Source organism: Triturus cristatus, chromosome 4_1 (genome assembly GCF_964204655.1).
Source record: "Triturus cristatus chromosome 4_1, aTriCri1.1, whole genome shotgun sequence".
NCBI lineage: Eukaryota > Metazoa > Chordata > Amphibia > Caudata > Salamandridae > Triturus > Triturus cristatus.
Genome location: NC_140585.1, coordinates 330072928 through 330092875, shown reverse-complemented (window position 1 = coordinate 330092875; position 19948 = coordinate 330072928). Strand labels below are relative to the sequence as shown.

Here is a 19948-nt window from a genome sequence, read left to right as displayed (position 1 = left end):
GTCTTTCTTCTTGTTCTTTTTCTTGTTTCCGAATCGGGATCTGAGGAAGGAAGGTTCAGGGTGCCCCTAAATACTAAATTTAGGGACGCTACAGGTAGCTGAAGTTCAGGGCCCAATCGGTCCCTTCCCTGGGGTGGGTACACCCCCTATCCTGCCACTCTCCAGTGGGAGGGGGGCAGGAGCCTTGGCCTGATTGGGTAGGGATCCCCATCCTCAGGATGCGGTTGGCAGAGGCTGGCACACCCCCTTTCCGCCAGAGTGGGGGTCAGAACCGTTGGTGGCCAGTTGCCGAGTACAGCAAGTGGCCTGGAGATGCTCACAAAGGCGGCATGCTTTTGAAGCTTCCCCTGCCCATCCTGGGGGATGAGACCAAACACCTCGCCCAGGACGTGCATTGTTGCAGGCCCACGAGAGCGGATGGCTCTCTACTCATGGTCCAGCAACATGTCTGCTGGGTGGCAGCCTAGACAGCCTCTCAGTCAGGACGCTGGTTAGGTTCAAGGGGCATCTCTAAGATGCCCTCTGTCGTGCATTTTACATTAAATCCCACACTTGCATCAGTGTGGGTTTAATGTGCTGAGAAGGTTGATACCAAACTTCTCAGTCTTCAGTGCAGCCATCATGGGGCTGTGGAGTTTGTGATGACGATCTCCCAGCACCATATACTCTGAATGGCAGCACTGCACTTACAGTGCCCAGGAATGGGCCTTGGGTCTGTAGGGGTACAGGGCTCATGCACCTGTACCCACACCACTGGCATAGGACACCCAGCTAGAGGGGTGACTGAGGTATGCCAGGGCAGTGTGTTTGTGGGCATGGCACACAGGGATGTGTGCCATGTCGACTCTCTGTTTTGTTCTGCACCAAGACACTCAGCCTGCAAAGGCAGTGTGTGTGTGTCAGGGTACAGGGCCTCTAAGGGTGGCACAATAAATGCTGCAGCCCTTAGGGGCCGTCTCTGGTCACAGGGCCCTGGGTACCATTTACCAGGAGCTGACATGTGGACAGAGATGCCAATTGGGTTTAGGCTTCAATGCAGTTTTAGGGAAGGAACACAGGCCCTGGGCATCTGATTGGCAGGAGCCCAGGGCACACTCAGTCAAAGTACATCAGCAATTCAGCAAAAAGTGGGGGCATACCATGCAAGAAAGATGGCACTTTCTCACAGTGACCCAGCTAGATCTTTCTTTGTTCATGTACCCAGCCCTTGCCTCTGCTACCACAAATGTAAGGCACCATCCTAAGATAAACTCACGGGCAATGAGGGATTAAATTCAACATCTGTCACAAATAGTGCAATTGTGGTAGTGGGCAGGATGCAGTTTGCGAACCTTATACACCAGTAAGATTTTAGGATATGTCACCATCTGAAGGATTAGAAGTGGCAACCAGTGACTTCTCTCATTCTAAAACTGTGTAATGTCTCCTTCTCCATGAAAACCTACTGTGGAATCAAGCTTTTGCAGAGTCCGACAGGTCAACTTCAGTGTGTGTCCTTTGGTGTTAGAAATAGGGATATCCATTATCACTATCATTATATGACTATTTAGTGAGGGGTTGTGTACAAAATGGTGGTGGAATGTGACGTCAATAGCCAACCTGACAGAATGAAGGAGCCTTTCTAACAAAGACTCCCTATAATCAGAAACATTTGGTTGCAGCAAAAGCACTTAGATTTACTGGTTGTCCTACTCATTAATTTCATGTATTTAACTACAGAAACCTCACAAATTGAAAAGAATTAGGTAGATCACAATAAACATTGGAGTATGAAACAGGCAGATATTGGCCCTGGCTGGCACGTTTTCATTTCATCAAAGGAAGAAAGCTGAGTTACAGCATCTGAGCAGGCTCAGAGGCACCGCTACTCCAAAGTGAAAGGGTTACATCACAGTTTTTTAAGCAGAGTAAAGATTGAAGACAGAGCTGTCCAGAATGAAAGATGAAAACAATGCCCATGCCTCTCTGTAGGCTGATCAGACTTGCAAACTGTTCAGTAAGTGTGCTCAATACCCTACAATCTTTATATACACCAGCTGCTTTGAAATGAGTTTTATACTTTGATTCAGTTGAGAAAACCTTGTGTGTTGTAAACATCCCTGTGGAGAAATGCATGCATTTCGACCAAGCACAATGTCTGCTTTATGTGAAAAGCTTAACCTGCTAAAAGCAGCGTTTATTTTTCCAGGGTGGAAGAGGAGGATGAAGATGACTTTGAGGAAGATCATGTTGCCAAGGTGTGTAACACCTTCTATAAAAGCACTGGTGTTTGAACGACAGATTTTGGTAACTTTATTACTCTGTAAGGAGGATAATACTCTGCTGTAGAATACATTTAAATCACCATTTAATCCACAACAGGGATATTTGAAAACTGAAAGTAAATGTACTTCTATAATATGTGAATTTCTGCCTTAAGTTCTCCTGTTACTTTTTCATGCATTGCAAAGGCTACGTCCCATCTCTAATCTATATGAAACCATAAGCAATTGGACATTCACAGGAGCAACCTTTAGTCTGCACAGCTCATGACTACACACATGCCTTTGCAACCTACTTAACAAATTACCTATTCAATGAACTCTTCATCAACAACATAGATGATGTGAACAACAGTATTTCTGAGTATTGGTTTTAGTTTCCATGTAGTATCTCCATCGTCACTTGTGACCTTCTTTGCCCTAGAGACAAAGCACAGAGTTCTTTAGTGGTCCAAAACACAGCTAGTGCCTCTCCTTTTCACTGAGAATCTTTTCTTCAACATCTTAAGACTTAGTTCTTGATTGAGATTTTGGTGGCCGGGTTACTTCGTCACATCGGTGATGGACATCCTGTCCGCTGAAATCTAAATCCCACAGGAAATATTGGCATTTAGATTTCGGTAGACGGGATATCCGTCACTGTTGTCACACAGTAACCTGCCGTCCGAAATCTAAATTAGGTGCTATGTGAAATTAAGGTAGCAGTTCTTTCCACATTACCATTTCTGTGAATAGGAGTGGCAAGTAGATCTTGAACACTTGTGTCTGTGCATATTACATTCTCATATTCTAGACAGCAACGCTGTCGACTTTGTACTCCTTCCATTTCCTCTTTTAACCTCAGAAATTCCTCATTGCTTAGCTCATGCCTCTCAAACTGTACATTTTGTTTAACAATCTCCTCATCATAGCAGTTTTCTCACAAAATGTTTGAACAAACAAAATAATGCAACTAAACCCATGAATGAAGCAAGTTCCTCACTGGGAATTGGCGTTACATTGATACAATTGATTAGTTCCATCCTAGCTATCAAAACATTTCTAGAAAAAGTATGTACCATGTACGCAAAGTTGGTGAAACTTAAATTTTTCAATCATGACTGTCAAGCCCTTGTCCAATAATCTGTTTAATTTTTCAATTGCTCTGAAATCATCTTCTTTCATCCTCTTGCCAAATACTAATGCATCATTCTGATACAGCTTCACTCCTGAAAAAGCACACAGGATGTTGTTCAAGTCCACCAAAACTAGCCCACATGACAACGTTCTAAGCTTATATGTTCTACTAAAAGTAATGAACGCTGTACAATCCATAGCATCATTGTGTAACTTGATCTGCTGAGACTAAATCCAACCTGGAAAACCACTGGGAATCTCCGAGCAGGCCTGTCAGTCTATCCACTACCACAGCCCTTTTCAAACCCACAGACTAATATCACCATTCTGGTTTAGCACAATCACAACAGGAAATAACCACACCGTTTCTTCTACCCTCTCAATAACTCCTGACAACTCTTAATTACTTCAATTCCCTTGTCAGCAACGTATTGATCTCTATCAGACTCTTCCTACCTTGCAAGCGCTTAGTGATGCACCTTCTTCACTTTTAATCTTATGAACATAACCCCTTAAGCCTCCTGACTTCTCACTAAATACTTTAGGGAATTCTTTACAGAAATGAACCATCTTCCTGATCCACCAACTTTAAGTTCAATGGACTGCTTTAATTTCATTGGTGGCTCTGAATTAGGATCCTAAACGGTACCCAATTCCCTCTGGTGGAACCAGCTAATCACAGAGTGTCCCTTAACTGTAACATATGTTTTCCCTGCAGCAAGTCTGTTCATGTATTGTAGTTCACCCTTAAATTACTTTACTAGCTTTATGGGTGCACCACCACATCCAGTGGGTCTTTCATCATGCTTCAATAGCTTAACTTTGACTTAAATTGTATCTTTAAACACATCCAAAGAAGAAATAATTTGGCACCAGAATCAAATAACATCTTTCCTTGGGCTATTACTTCATGATGTGGACCATCTCCTTTTTTCCCCAGTGATTTGCAACATTATGTTTGAGGCACGTGTTTTTCTTCGAAGAAGTCTTTCGAGCCACGCGTTCGAATGACTCCTGGGCGCTTAGACTCCATTGTTAAATTGTTTTTTTTCCACTGTTTGGTTTGGACGTGTGTGCTTGCTCTCTGGGTCGAGACAGTTAAGTTGCTCTTTTCGGTTCGTTTTACACTCTAATCCTCATCAGTATTGTTTCAATTGCGCTTTACCACTCTGCATATCTAGGAAAGCTTCATCGCTCGTCGAGCCGACATGCTGCCACCGCGGCCCCTACTGGTCCTCGCCCTTCTTGACCATCATATTCACTCTCCACCAGGTTCTCCACAGAATGCCCTGCTGGTGATGGGATGCCCTTCCGCATCTGCCCTCGCTGCCATGCATATTATCCATGGACCGACTCGCATCAGATATGTAATCTGTGTTTGTTACCGGAACACATAGGAACAGATTGCGAGGCCTGTTGCTACTTCTGCTCGAAGGAAACACTTTGAGACCGTTGAGCACGTCGGGTCAAAATTCAGCATTTGGGACATTCCCATCATCTTCGGCCATGAAAAAGTCAGTGAAAAGGAAGAACAAGGTCCTGAAGCTTCCGGAGCCGAAGAAAAACTGTTTTCCGTTGAGGGCAGTTCTGACTCCGAACCCGAAATAGACTACCAGATGATGGATGTGACACCGACTCCACAGTCCATGAGTATGATATCCTCTGTCCCTCAACAGTGTGTTGGGCATTCTAAAAAACACATGCCCTTCTTGATCAATAGGCCTCAGACCCCACTGCCTCTTTGCTATGGTTGGCACTGAGCAACAGGTTCGGAGACCCCGCCCTCTGGCCCTGCGCCAAAACACCAGCCAAAGCCTTCAGCTCCAACCACCCCAGTGCCCAGCCGCCCGTTGGTGCCGAGCTGACCTTTGACTTCCACCGCTTCGACACTGAGTGGAACTTCGGTGCCGAAACACAAGCACGGCTCAGATCCGAAAGCTTCGAAGCCTGCTCCGAAACCAGCTACCAGCAAACCAGTAGAGCCTATCCTCCATAAACTACAAGAAAAGCTGGACGCTCAACGGAAGCAGATCCACACTCAGCCTCACACCGGACGTAGCCTTCAACTCCGATTTATCACCATCAAAAGGACAGCTCCTCCTCCTCCTCCTCCTCCTCCTCCTCCTCCTCCTCCTCCTCATTCACATCCTCCTCCTCCACCTCCTCATCCACATTCTCCTCCACCTCATCCCTTAGGGATACCCTGTTAATGGTACAGGTGAGCACAGTGCTGAAAATGACACCTTTGGAACACCACCACACCCTGACCCCCTGGGACTCTTAGGATATAGACTCTCCAAGGCGCATTGACCCGGATTTATTTCCCGCCTGTCCATCCCCTCCCGATTTTTCCACCGCGTATCAGAAGCTAATAGGTTGGGCTGCTACCTTTCATGACGTCCAGCTCCACAAGAAACTCTAAGAAGAGGATTTCCTCTTTGAGACCCTTTCATCTACCCATTGGGCCTCTCAGCACTTACACATGCTAAAAGGCATGTTACGCCACACTGAGGATATTTTAAAAGACCCTTTTAGGACTAGAATAATAACTCCCAGGGTAGATTAAAAAAAATATATGTAAGGCCTCTATCGTATTCCCACATACATTAGGGGGACAAGTACCACCAGACTCACTAGTGATCACTGCTCGTAGGCATGCTAATTCACAAGTTAGTGGAGACCCCCCGCCGCCTGACAAAGAGAGAAAGCGCATTGATCGGGTGGGGAAAAGGGTTGTGGCACAATCAACAAACCATTGGCGTATTTACTCGCTCGCCATGACCATGCTCACTGGGACAAAATGGAGAAGCTCCTCCATCATCTTCCAGATGAGCACAGGTAAAGAGGGCAAGAGCTTGTTTCAGAGGGCAAGCTAATATCAAATACCTCCATACGTTGTTCCCTAGACACTGCTGACACTGCAGCTAGAGGCATCAATGCCAGCATCTTGCTTCGATGCCACGCATGGCTGCGTATTTCTGGGTTCAAACGAGAAGTACAGCAGAATTTTCTTAATGTGCACTTCGACAAAGAACATCTCTTTGGTCCTCAAGATGGCGAGGCTATAGAGAAGATTAAAAAAGACACTGAGATGGTGAAATCAATGGTAGCCCTTTAAACAGCTACTCACCGTGGGTCCTTTTGCCGCTCCAACTATCATGGAGGGATCCAAAACCATTACTTCAGATGCCTCCACCTCCTACCATTGTAGTCCCAACCAACACTCCTCTTTAAGAGGTGACTTAAGAGGCTCCTACTGGGGCATCAATGCAAAGCGTAGAAGCAAGGGTGCGTCCCCATGCGGTGGACCACCCACCACCAAACAATGACCTCCCTCTCCTCCCCCGACCATATAACACCTGTCATGTGTTTGACATAGCAGTCTATGAAATCAGACCAGTGGGTGTTGGACATTATCCAACATGGCTATTTTCTGGAGCTCATCACCACGCCTCCTAACATTTCACCTCACACCCACAGGCCATCACTGGGACATCAAACACTGCTCAAACAGGAAGTTCAAGCTCCTCCTCTCAAATGAGCTATAGAACCTATCCTTATACACCATTAGGGGTCAGGAGTATACTCCCAACGCATCCTAATCCTCAAAAAGGGCGGATCTTTATGGCCCATTCTAGACCTAAGGCCCCTAAACCACTGCATCCTGTCAGAGCACTTTTATAATGGTCACACTTCAAGAAGGAATCCCAGTTCTCTAAGAAGGCGACTTTCTGGCAGCACTCTTTCTAAAGGAGCCTATTTTCACATTTCAATACACCCAGCTGATCGCAAATACCTAAAATTTGTGCTAGCATGTTAAACATTACCAATACCTACTGCACCTTGGGTATTCATCAAATGCCTAGCGGTAGTAGCAGGGCATCTACGCAGACTAAACATCCATGTATTTCCTTATCTAGATATCTGGCTTATCAAAGCCAGTACTCCTTATCAATGCCAGCAACGTGATCAAGCCACCATTGATCTGCTCCGTCGCTAATGCTTCAACATCAATTTTGCCACATATCACCTTCAGCCTCTACAAGTTCAACCGTATCTAGGAACTATCCTAAACACACAAGTAGGATTAGTGAAAGTGAGTAGAAACGCACTACTTGCATGTATCCGCTCCATTACACCATAGAGTCTTGATAGTTGTAATTCAGTTTTGCACGCAAAGTTCATACTATTTTTCAACTAACACCGTCTTTCAAATTCGTATCTCTAGACGCCAGTGTTTCGGGATTCCTCCCTCATCAGTAGAGAATATTTACGGGTTGCTGGACATGCTGCCAATGTTTCAGGTATAATCCCACTCATTGCGTGCAGGCGTTCCAAAGCAGTAGGATTAGCAATACTGCAAGAATGAAAAAAAAATTAAACATTGATACCCTGTTTTCAAACCAATCAACAGCTCACAGTAAGAAAATACATGTGGCTCCTAGGCATGATGGCTTCATGCATTGCCATAGTAGCCCATACTAGACTACACATACATCTATTACAGGAAGGTCTAGCACAACAGTGGTCTTAATCACAGTGTCAGTTAGAAGAAATAGTGTTGATAAACAGTCACACACTTCACTCTCTGCAGTGGTGGAATACCAACAACCTGTTAAATGGGCAGCCTTTTCTCAACCCTTTCCCCCACATCACTCTGAAAACGAACACATCACAGACAGGCTGGTGTGCACACTTACAGGGCTCCAAGCACCAAACTCTTCACATCAACTACCTAGAGCTTCAAGCTGTTTACTTAGCATTGAAAGCGTCTCACTTGATCGGCAAGGTTGTACCATCTCACTACATCACAAATTTCATTTGTTAGCAGAACACCTTCCTGGAATAGACCACAATTTTGCCAACCTCCTCAGCAGGATGCATGCGGCAATAAGTCCATGAATGGGCACTCCAGCCCCAAGTCCTCCTCCATAACTTTCACAAGTGGGGATTTCCTCACATAGATCTGTTAACAACCACAGACCACACAAAATACCCAAACTTTGCCTCCAGATTCCCACACCCACTATCCAAGTTCAATGCTCTCTATGGATGAATTGGCCAAGGATATTTGCCTATGCTTTTCCGCCTCTCCCTCTCCCTCTCCTTTTGTTTCTAGTTTGGAAACTCATGCAAACATCATTCACGTTCAAACTAGTAGCTCCTACAGGGCCTGACAGCCCTTGTTCACAATACTTTGAGACCTTTTAGTAGTTCCCCACCAGTAGCTGCCCATCGGGCCGGACCGTCTCACTTAGAAGCTTAGAGAAATCAGGCACTCCGATCTCAAGGCACTCCGATCTCAAGGCACTCAACCTGGCGATCTGGCTCCTGAGGTTACAGAATTTGGCTAGCCTCAATCTCCCACCAGAATGTATGACCATTCTCAAAGAAGCACATAAGCCTACCACAAGGGCATGTTATGCGACTAAATGAAATAGATTTGTTTGTTATTGTCATGCTAAACAAATTAATCCATTCATTGCCATGGAACAAAGCATTGTTGGTTACTTACTGCAGTTGCATCTTGCTGCGGTAAATGCCTATCTACAAAATAGACAACAACTGTCTTTATTCAATGTACCAGTTATTAAAGCCTTCATGGGAGGTCTTAAAATAGTGTTTCCACCCCATTGTTCCACCTGCACCTTCCTGCAACGTGTTAGTGAGCTCCAGGCATTAACCTTAGAAGGACTCTTCTTCCAACTTCACAGAGACAGGGTGGTCGTTTGCACCAACCCCAAATTAGTTCCAAAGGTCGTCTCCCACTTTCACCTCAATCAATCCATTGATTTGCCACTGTTCTTTCCACAAGCAGACTCAATTACAGAAAGGGCTCTACCTACATTGGATGTCAAAAGAGCCCAGTATGAGGGGTCGTAGCCTGGTGAGCCAGCATGGCGGACGCTAGTTTATTTATAAAGTTTTGTATAGCGCGAACAAGATCCCGAAGGATATCTGAACGCTTTAAAAAAGGATGGAAGGAGGATAATACATACAATATCGACATTAATTAGGAATAAAAGCAAGAATAATCACATAATTACAAGACGCATGGGTCAAAGGAGAGTACTACAATAAGCAGGTACATAGCGAGCTAAACTGGGGGCACACAATGAGATAAAGACGAACAGCATCCAAGGATGGTCCAATGGTTGTAGGATCAATGACCATGAGCAGGTGAACCTAGCCCAATTAAGGTAGGAATTTGTTCATTAAGAATCTTTTGACTTCCAGTTTGAAAGCAATCGTTGGGGAGATTCTGCGTATTTTCGGTGGAAGAGAGTTCAATATTTTTGAGGGGCGGCGCCGTAGAAGGCTCGCTGGCAAATTCTCTTTTTCCTAAAGATTTGTGGTTTCAGGAGGAAAGTGTTAGCTCTTCTTGAGGCTCTACTCCCGCAGGATAATTCAAATTTTTGCGCTAGGTACCAGTGAGTTTTCAAGTGGAGGGCTTTGTGCACCAGAACGGCAATCTTTAACTGGATTCGATCTTCGTAGGGCAACCATTTTAAGAGATTTTAGGACTGGGGATATGTGCACATTTCGTTTGGTACCTGTAACCAGTCTGGCTGCAGTGTTCAGAGATGCCCTTAGTGGAGCCAAGGCGTATTTGGGAAGGCCACAGAGCGTAGCGCTGCCATAGTCTAATCTCTGTAAGATGAGCGCTTGAACCACTTGCTTGAAATCAGTTTGTGGAAGGAATGGTTTTATATTTCTAAGTGTCCTCATCAAGTGATTTGTTCCTCTACACATGTTGCTGATAAGATTATTCATGTTCAGGTGCTTGTCCAGGGTGATTCCGAGAGATTTGGCTATAATGAGGGGGGTGCAGTTGAAAGCCATGAGGTGATTCAACCACAGGTCTAACATAAAATAACATGTACTTTTGTATAGGGCACGTATCACCCGAAAGTCTCAAGGCGCTGAATAACAGATGTATATTGTTACCCTACTCAAGGTCTGGATTGGGGATGTGGTTCAGAGGAGAGATGAGAAGGAATTCAGTTGTGGAGGTGTTGAGCAGGAGATTGTTCTCAATTAACCAATTTTGAGTAGACGATAGGGTAGAGTTGAGTGAGATGATGTTATCCGGGGAGGAGATTTTCAAATAGAGTTGCGCATCGTCTGCATACATATGGAAGAAAATGTTCGTGGAGTTTAGTGAGTTAGCTAATGGTTCCAGGAAAAGGTTTAAGAGTATAGGAGATAGGGAGGACCCTTGGGGTACACCCATGAGAACTGGGGAGGGCTGGGAGAGAGTGGTTTACCTTAACGCTTTGTGATCTGTGGTGGAGGAAGGGCAAGAACCATTGTAATGCCCAACCAGAGAAAGCCATCCGGTTGTTCAGAATGGATAGGAGGTTGTTGTGATTGACCGTGTCGAATGCGGAGGAAAGGTCAAGGAGGATTAGGAGGCAGGATTCATTTTGGTCAAGCGTTTTTAAAATGTCATCAATAACGTGAGTGAGAGCCGATTTCAGTACTGTGCCCCTTCCGAAAGCCAGATTGATGCTGGTCCAGGAGATGGAAATTTTCAATGCGAGCACAAAGTTGGGATTGAATGCATTTTTCTAGGAGTTTGGCTAGGGCGGGGATGTTGGAGATGGGGCGGAAGTTATTGAGGTCCGCTCTATCTGCGTTCGTTTTTTTTATAGTATCGGTGATACCTGAGCTGCTTTTAGACAATCTGGGATTGCACCTTGTGACAGTGAAGCATTTACAATCCTTGTCCAGGTGGGCATGAGGACTTTCTTGATTTCTTTGAAGATGGCTAGTTAAGAGCGCTCCGTGCAGTCAGGCCTAGTTTTCCGCCATTATCCTGCTTATGGGCTTCCTTGACCGCTATCCATGCGCCCGAAGAAGTCTGTATCCGACGCAGCCCTCCTGGGAGAGCCTCTGTGGGTCAGGGGCCGGTACCTGACAACAGATCGGCCCTGGGCTGTAGGGCCTGCAGCGCCCTCCGCTGCAGGGCTTTGGGTGAAGCAGCTTCCCTTTGGCGGGGTCGCTGCTAGATACTCAATCAGCATATTTGCTGAAGTGCTGGCCCGGCATCTACACTGCGCAGTTCGCTGCCCCGGGTGAGGGAACGCCCACGAAGCAGCGAGGCGAGTCCTCCGAGGATCTGGCTACGACCCCTTGTGTGCTGGGACTGGCGGCCTACAATAGCATGAAGGCAAGAAATAGGCCCAATTTGTTACCCACCCTGGATGAGGGAGCGGTCCTTGAGCTGGATGCCAGAGAAACTACTGACCTGACTGTGTGAGGAAGTGGCCCACCATTGGTTGAGTCTGGGAGGGCCCGGCCAGTGACATCATGGCCAAGGATAATTTAATGTCCTCGCAGACAAAAAAGAGCACTATGGACATCTACACAACCGTAACCACATGTGCTACAGGTGGAGTTGACGCATCCGGGCAGGTCCGAGAGAATGCTACACTGCTGGAAGCCATTACACAATCATGGGACGAGCTTGATGCGAAGATAGAGGTGGTAGGATCGGAAGTCTACCTACTCCCACAAGACCTCTGTAAGGCGGTAGGCCTCATAACAAAAGCAGAGAACAGGGTGTCAACGGTTGAAGACTCTGTGGTGTCGCTTCAGCAGAAAGTAAATAAACTGATGGTGGTGACGCAAGAGGTAGCGGAGCGCGTGAAGGATGCCGATGGCCGCGCCTGCCATAACAATCTGCATTTTGTGGGGTTCACAGAAGGATGCGAGGTTGCGTTGATGGAAGAATTCCTAACGTTATGGCTACGCTCTATTATGCCCAAAGGATCTCTGTCCCTGTGCTTTATGGTCGATGAGGCTCATTGAGCTCTCATGAAGAAGCCACCCCCCCTCTCCCGCCTGGGCACCAGGCCCTGATAAGTGATCTCGAAGTTGCTGAATTATTCAGACAGAGATGCCATCCTGAAATTTCGCTGGGGCCAAGGGAAGGTGATATGACTTGCATCTAATTATAATTTTCTGGGACTACACCAGATTAGTCCAGCAATAATGTCAATTCTTAGTGGTGGCAAAGAAGCGGCTGAGCGTACTAAACATCCAAAACATGCTGTTGTACTCTGCACAGATACGGGTCGTTTTTCAAATTGCAGTCCATATTCTTTGATACCCCTCCCCCCCCGAAACGATCTTCCAATGGACAGATGAAACAGTGCTCCCCCGACCAAACACGCTGGAGACCGGTGAAGTCAAAACGCCAGCACTGCTCCTGATCCAATTGGCCTGCTCAGCAACAGGCGGACGGTGCACAACACGATGCAAGTCGATCCAAGTCGCTGAGGACTGTGCTGGCTCCGTATGGATTATGAATGTGGGCCCGGAACTTGTGCCTGCGCTATAGCCCTATGGTGCTGTACTCCAGTGGGGTTTCTCTGGTCTGACTGCCCCCTTAGAAGTGCATTCCTGCAGTTTCCAGGGACCCATGTGTTGGAGTGTTCAAAGTTCGGGGCTCCATTGGCTTGGGGAGTTATGTTATCTATGGGGCTTGTTGGCATGTTTTTGCTGGGCACAGACACAGTTACACTAAAACCCTCAGACACTCTGACAGGGCCGGGGTGGTCTATGTCATGACCTGAAATATAAAGAGTCTTCTAGAAAAAATCAAGTGGGCGCCTGTTAGAAATGGGTGTCTCTAGTTGGCAGAGGTAGGTACCTTTGTCCAAATAGGGACCCTTGCTTCTAGTCAGGTTAAGGGGGATACACACTTTAGATAACCCCTGCTCACCCCCTTAGTAGCTTGGCACGAGCAGAGATGCTTATCCCAAAAGCAATGTGTAAAGTATTTGTAGCAACACTCACGGTAACACAGTGAAAACACCCCAAATGGACACCACACCAGTTTAGAAAAATAAAGTATCTTTATCTAAACTAAACAAGACCAAAACGACAAAAATCCAACTTACATATACTCAGAAAAAATGTCTTTAAAACGGATGTTGCCAAAAATAAGCTTGTAAAAATCAAATCGCACCAACTTGGGCTATCTCGACATCAGGACAGTACGAAATCCACAGTACGGCGCAGCCCGCGAGGATCGTGGAGTCGGGCGCGGAGTCACACAGACCCCCAAACAAACAGTACCCTGAAAACAATGTTGGCTCTGGTGATGATGCGACGTCGGCAAGATTCTCGAGTCACACTCACCGGTTAGCGACACCCCGATAACAAGATGCATGTGCTGGTGAAGACTAAATCGATACGAGTGCTGGCGTTGGGCACGGCCGATCCATGCTGGCGTCGGCGGGCGTCGTAGGGCGTCAGAGCTGCGGAGCATTCCAGGCGCTGCGTTGTTCACTTCATGAGCGGCTCCCTGGGCCTCGGTGCAGGTTGCGGCGCCTCAGCGGCAGCATCGACGGCGTCGGAAACAGGATTTCTTACTTCTCTTTGGTTTCTTTCAGCTCCCAACAGCAGAGACAACCTCCAGAGGCCCAACACAGTTACAGGCACCTCCTGGCAGATCAGAACTCCCAGCAATGAAGTTCAGGGGAGCTGGGGGGGGAGAAGTCCTTTTGTTCCTGGGACTTCAAAACAGGAGGCAAGCTTTTCTTCAAGCCCTTGGAGACTTTCTTCAAGCAGGGGACCCAGCACACAGCAAAGTCCTTCTCCTTTCTTTGGCTGAAACAGCAACTGCAGGCCAACCCCAGACACACAGCAAGGGCAGTACTTCTTCTCAGTTTCTTCAGCTTTTCTCCTCAGCAAAGGTTCCTCTTGATTCCAGCAATAGTCTAAAGTTCAGGGGTTTTTGGTCTGATACTGTCTTTGATCCTTTTGTGCAAGGGGCTCTGAGCCCAGTCCAAACCAGTTCTGGGGGCACTCTGCAACTGCACAACAACATCCTTTGTCATTGTGAGCCTTGGCTCCATACTCCCCACAGGGGGGTGGAGCCAGCATTGTGGAAGGCAGGCACAGCCCTATTCAGGTACAGTTGCTACTCCTCCCACCACTCCAAATGCAGATCAGGCCTATTCAGCTCAGGGCTGGGTCATCCAGGAAGGGCCAGGCACACCTCAACCCCCCAGAGGCTATCTGCAGGGAATGTACATCTTCTGTCTCTGTCACACTGAAACCAGACAGTCAATCCACAAACCGGCAGAAGCACACAGAAAGGTTGAACAAGAAAATAGCCACTTTCTAAAGGTGCTATTTTCAAACACTTAATTTAAAAACCATCCTTAATGAAAGATGTTATTAAATTCTGAGTTCAGGGATACCAGACTCCAATTTTCCATCTTATTCCTATGGGAAGATATGCTTGTAAAATGTTACAGAGCAGTCCCCATTCTGTCCTACGGGCAAGATAGCCTTTCAATAGTGAAAAACGAAATTGGCAGTATTTCACTATCCGGATAAGTTACACACACCAGTACATGTCCTACCTTTCACATACACTGCAGCCTTCCCAGGGGGGTACCTTGGGCCTACCATAGGGGGTCCTATGAGTAAGAAAAGGGAAGGGTAAGGCCTGGCAAGTGGGTGCACTTGCCAAGTCGAAATGGCAGTTAACAAACTGCGCACAGGCACTGCAGTGGCACGCCTGAGACATCTTTTCAGGGCTACTCACGTGGGTGGCCCAATCAGTGCTGCAAGCTCACTAGTAGCATTTGATTTACCCGTGCAGGGACACTCAGTGCACTTTACTAGGAACCTACTGGTAAAACAAATATGCCAATCCAGGGTAACCAATCACAATAACAATTTACACAGGGAGCACTTGCACTTTGACACTGATTAGCAGTGGCAAAGTGCCCAAAGCATCTAAGCCAGCAAAACGAAATCCAGCACAGCATCAAAAACACAGGAGGTAGGGGCAAAATGTCAGGGAAAACCAAGCCAAGGAGGCCAGATCTAACAGCGCCATATTACGACAGGCCAAACGGCTCGAAACAGACATATTGCTGCTCCAAGAAACTCATATGATGGGCTCAAAAGTGCAGTGCTTAGCACAGTTTGGGTTTAATCAGGTTTTTCAATCCAGATTTATGTGAGCCTCCCGGGGCACAGCGATTCTCAGTCAACGCAGGGTTCCCTGCACGTCCAATAAAGTATGGACGGACCCATCTGGGAGGTACATTATAGAAAGAGGACAATTGCATGGAAAATGACTGACATAAGGTAGTGTATACGCACCTCCCCCTCACTTGGGTTCACATTTGTGGAAAGGCTCATGCGACTTTGGGGGTAGCTTCCAGCCTGTCTGTCGCTGGTGGAGGGGATTGGAATGATGTGATGATGCTGGGGGAGGACCAATGGCGTACAACTGGTCCTTTCCAGACCCCCAGTGAGTCCAGGCTGCGCCTTCTGGTGTCCTCCTTAGGATGGATGCATGGAGGGCTTATCATCCGGCAGAGCTGGGCTATACCTTCTTCTCGTCGGTCCATGGGTCCGTCTCTAAATTGGACTATATCTTTCTCCCCGGTTCTTACATTCACAGTGTCTCGGTGGTTATGATCTTACCGTGGGGGTTATCAGATCACTCTCCAGTGGTCCTCACACTGCAGATTGTCCCCATAGGATCCCTTTCCATTGGCGCATGTCACCCTGGCATTTAAATCCCCCGCGTGTAGGTTGGTGTTGCACCGTTCACTCACTGAATACCTGTCCTTTAACAAGGATTCAGCTCCCTCAGGAGTGGTTTTATGGAAAGCATCAAGCCCACATTACAAGGGGCAGACATTAGTTTTTGTGCAGGAGAGCGGCGCTGTAAACTTGAGAGGGTGGTGGAGTTAGAAACCCAGCTCCAGGCCCTTTAAGATGAGGCCACGGGAGGGAGAGGGGCGCAGGCCTTGTGTAAGTTACACTTTTCTCAACTACAGCAGTTACTCCTAGAAGAGGCCTAGATGGCTTGGCAGGCTGCACAAAACCGGATGTACCTGTGGGACGACAAGTCGAGCAAAATGCTCCACTGCCTGTTTCAGTTTGCGTGGGGAGCAAAACCAGTATCGGGGCTCTGTGATGCGGTGGGCGTGCTACGCTCTGGTCAGTGGGAGATGGCGCAGGCGTTTGCGGAATACTATGAGACCCTTTATGCTCGACTGGAAGTCCTGACCCGCGACCAACTTGTCAATTTTGTAGGCACTATGCCTCCCAGGTTGGTATCGGATTCGTTGCGTGAGCAACTTGATAAACCGTTCACGGTGGAGGAGCTGACGGGGGCGTTGGCGAGTATTCAGTCAGGCTCCACACCAAATGGGTTTCCATGCAAGTTCTTAAAAGCTCATATGCCCCATTTAGGGACACACTTGTTGAAGGCACTACAGGAGGCGATTGACATGTCAATCCTCCCGCCGGATTGGCGGCATGCCTAAATAGTGGTTTTCCACAAGCCAGGTCACCCCCTGAGGACCCATCTTTGTATCACCCGATCTGATTGTTAAATGTTGAAGAAAAATTGTTGGGCAAGGTTCTGGCTGATCGCCTTCTACAACATATCACCGATCTGGTTCACTCAGATCAAGCTGCCTTTATGCCACAACTGTCCACCCGTCATACATCAGACTGGTCCACAATGCTTTGGCACCAGATCTGGGGAAACCAGCTTCCCTCTTATTAGCCGACATAGACAAAGCCTTTGATTCGATCAGCTGGGGATACATTTTCAGGTCTCGCCTGAGCCAGCGCGCATGCGCTGCTCTGCGAGGCATTTTGTAAGGGCTTTTAAATTCCAAACACCACATGTGGAAATGTGGATTTTCCTGATCAGTTATGTCCCCTATCTTGGACCCCAACGGTTCTATATGCATGTTACAAGTACATGTATGTTCCCTCCAGTTCCAGTTTCTAAGACGCAAACATATGTGTGTCTACCGTCGACATGTTCTCTGTCAGATCCGCCATCAATGGGCTGGATATTCGATTCCTAAGCATGAAAGGCCACCGACTTTATATGGCTAAGTTACTCCATTTTTACAGTTCAGGCAAGTAGGCCCGATTCTGTCCTCAAAGCCTTTCCCGGCTCTCTGTCTTTGACAGCTTCAGCTTGAGCTCGCATCTGTATCCATGAACTTTGTCCTACTCCCTGCGCAGCTAACGGTGCCTGCCTCGGCCAGTTTTCGCCGGCCTGCCAAGAAGCTGTATTTCACCTTCGAATTATCTATTTTGCTCTCCAGCCGATGCATTCCTGTCTAGTGATTTAGGTAAACATTTCCTTTAGCTCACAAGCAAAGGACTCAGCCTTTCCGTCCTCCTGCAAGTGATTCATAGCCCTGCTGCCATGGAAAGTTTTCTGCCCCTCGCATCTCATATAGACACTTAGACGTTTGTGCACGCACACAGTCAGTATAGACTAGATTCTGTCCGAGAGTCCTTCCTTGTGGATAACATAGTTCTCTAAACATAGGATGTTAGATATGATTTGGGATTAGGTTGACTTGACCCCCCAGACTTCTCGTCTCCACATGTAGAGCTATATGTCAAGTCCCTTCACCCCCTAGTTGCACGTCACTCACACGTCATGCTGCTGCGCGCGCATCTATGCCAAGTATTATCTTATAGATCCACCTATGTCTGATAATCCTAACCAATCATGTTTCTTTTATTCCTTATTACGCCTAGTTTCGATTACGTACCTGTTATGTCACTTTTCTTATCAAATGTTACGCCTTCTACATTCGTTTCATTGTAATGTACTTATTATAAAAATGCATGTCTGTCAATAAAGTATTGTACTTCACTTCCTGAACCCTCGTGGTGACGGAACCTGAAGGCCGCGACTCGAGTCGGCCATTTTTGATGGAATAAAGCCCATTTAGAAAACCTCTTATACCACGGATTCTGCCTCTTGTTATTTTGAGCTATTTTACTTTATTTTAAGATTCCGTATGAAATTCAGTCCGGTAAAGAAGATTTTATTTACCACATAATGGCGCCCGAATAGGGACACTTTCTCATCTCACGCGCCGGCGGTGCGTTGCAGGCCCGGTCTCCTGCCACAGCTGGACGGACCATAAACGCGTACCAGCAGGATTTCCTGTAAGCTCCCTCCGGTCAAGCGGGGGCGACTGAGGCTGCGATCAACCCAGACGAGGCGGTGAGAAGTGCGAAGTATCCCGACCAGAGCCTAGCTGAGAGAGCAAGATCCGAGGTATACAGAGGCCCACCAGGTTTCTCGAAATCCCGATGTCCAGAGGGTCCGCTGTCCGCAGTCATCGAGTCCTGTCCATTCTCTGAGGCCTTCCGTTTCAAGGAGCTACTCGGTGAGTACCATCGCCGGGGAGGCGTGTTGACGCGCACATAGGTTGTGCCGGTCAAGACGGATTTGGGTACACAAATCCGGTCTGCACTGTTTAGCAGTGTATATGTACTGTTTAGCAGTATATCAAGTATTCCGAAGTATGCAGTTATTGTCAAGAATTCAGCGTGGTGATTAGTTAGGCAGACTGTCATCATTGTCGGTCATTGTTAAAATATTTAATGTTCAATATTTAAAGTGTTTAAATGTCTTGCATATTGTGGTATGAATGATTGTTCATTGTTCACTGTTCATTATTGTGTTTTTCGTATTAAGTAAGTTCAAGAGTAAGTATCAGATCAGTTGTCAATATGCCGCTCTTCTCGAAGTTAAGACAGATTACTACCAGAAAAGGGGTGCTTGAAGAAGCAGTTCCTATTCCTCCTAGGGACACTCCAGGGCATTTTATGTACCATAAGCATGGCTTAGATGCCATATTGTTTCTTGATCTATGGGTAGATTATACCAAGGGATTACCGGAAAGTCAAAGGTGGCCCGTAGCGGGAACCTGGGATGCAGAGTGCATCATGAAAGTAGAGGAAGAGTTATGGAAAAGAAAGGTCAGACAGTCACAGAAAGACGCTGTTGAGTTATGGCGTAAAGAATCTCATAGACGTACAGAAAAAGCACGTAGACAAGAAGAGAGGAGTAAAGAAAGTTCAAATAAAGTTCAAGAAAATCTATTAATTGAGGAAGGTATCCGAGTGAAATCAGAACAAGTAAATAGACAAAGAAATGCTCTTATGAATGGTATGTATCCCCTTCTAGCCGAAGGACTACCTAAGGCTGTTACAGAGATGCCAAAAGACTTGCCACCCCCATTATTTCCAATTAAGGTACATCCAAAAGGTCATCCCAGAACCGCAGAAGATGTTTTTCTTTCCTCATATCTAGACGATGCAGCTCCCGAGTATGCTAACGCCACACCACATAGACCGTCTGGCGGAGGGGTTCAACGTCAGGATCAGGTATCTGTACCCGTGCAACAGCAAGTCCCGACGCAAGCGTCGGCAAGCACATCTGTTTCCGCATCTGTCTCCGCAGTCGATTCTACAGGGGTGTCGACGCCCATAGTTGCTGTGTCACGTTCAACGAACCCATTCACACCCGACGCCCCAGATGGGGCCACGGGAGGTGCTAGCAGTACCTTTACACCACCTAGAATAAATAAACTTGTTTTTCAAGAGTCAGCGCATTCACGTACACCTAAATTCGTAAGTGAACGTACGCTTAAAGAACTCCTTGTAAATTGTAGATATGACCCGGTGGTTGGTAAAGAGGACGAAATGGTCCTGGCATCATTACGTATCAGGCGAGCCGCAGAGTATTTAGCAAGGTT

General features: G+C 46.9%; 1 protein-coding gene across 4 annotated transcripts in view; it reads left to right on the top strand.

The window, feature by feature from the left end:
* Positions 1–19948, top strand: part of DDX11 (DEAD/H-box helicase 11) — a 652402-nt gene that overhangs the window by 111539 nt on the left and 520915 nt on the right. For all 4 annotated transcript variants that reach the window (XM_085652300.1, XM_085652298.1, XM_085652299.1 and 1 more), the window contains exon 6: positions 2189–2237. In XM_085652300.1, the coding sequence (XP_085508426.1) occupies positions 2189–2237 (49 nt within the window). The remainder of the gene's footprint in view (positions 1–2188; positions 2238–19948) is intronic.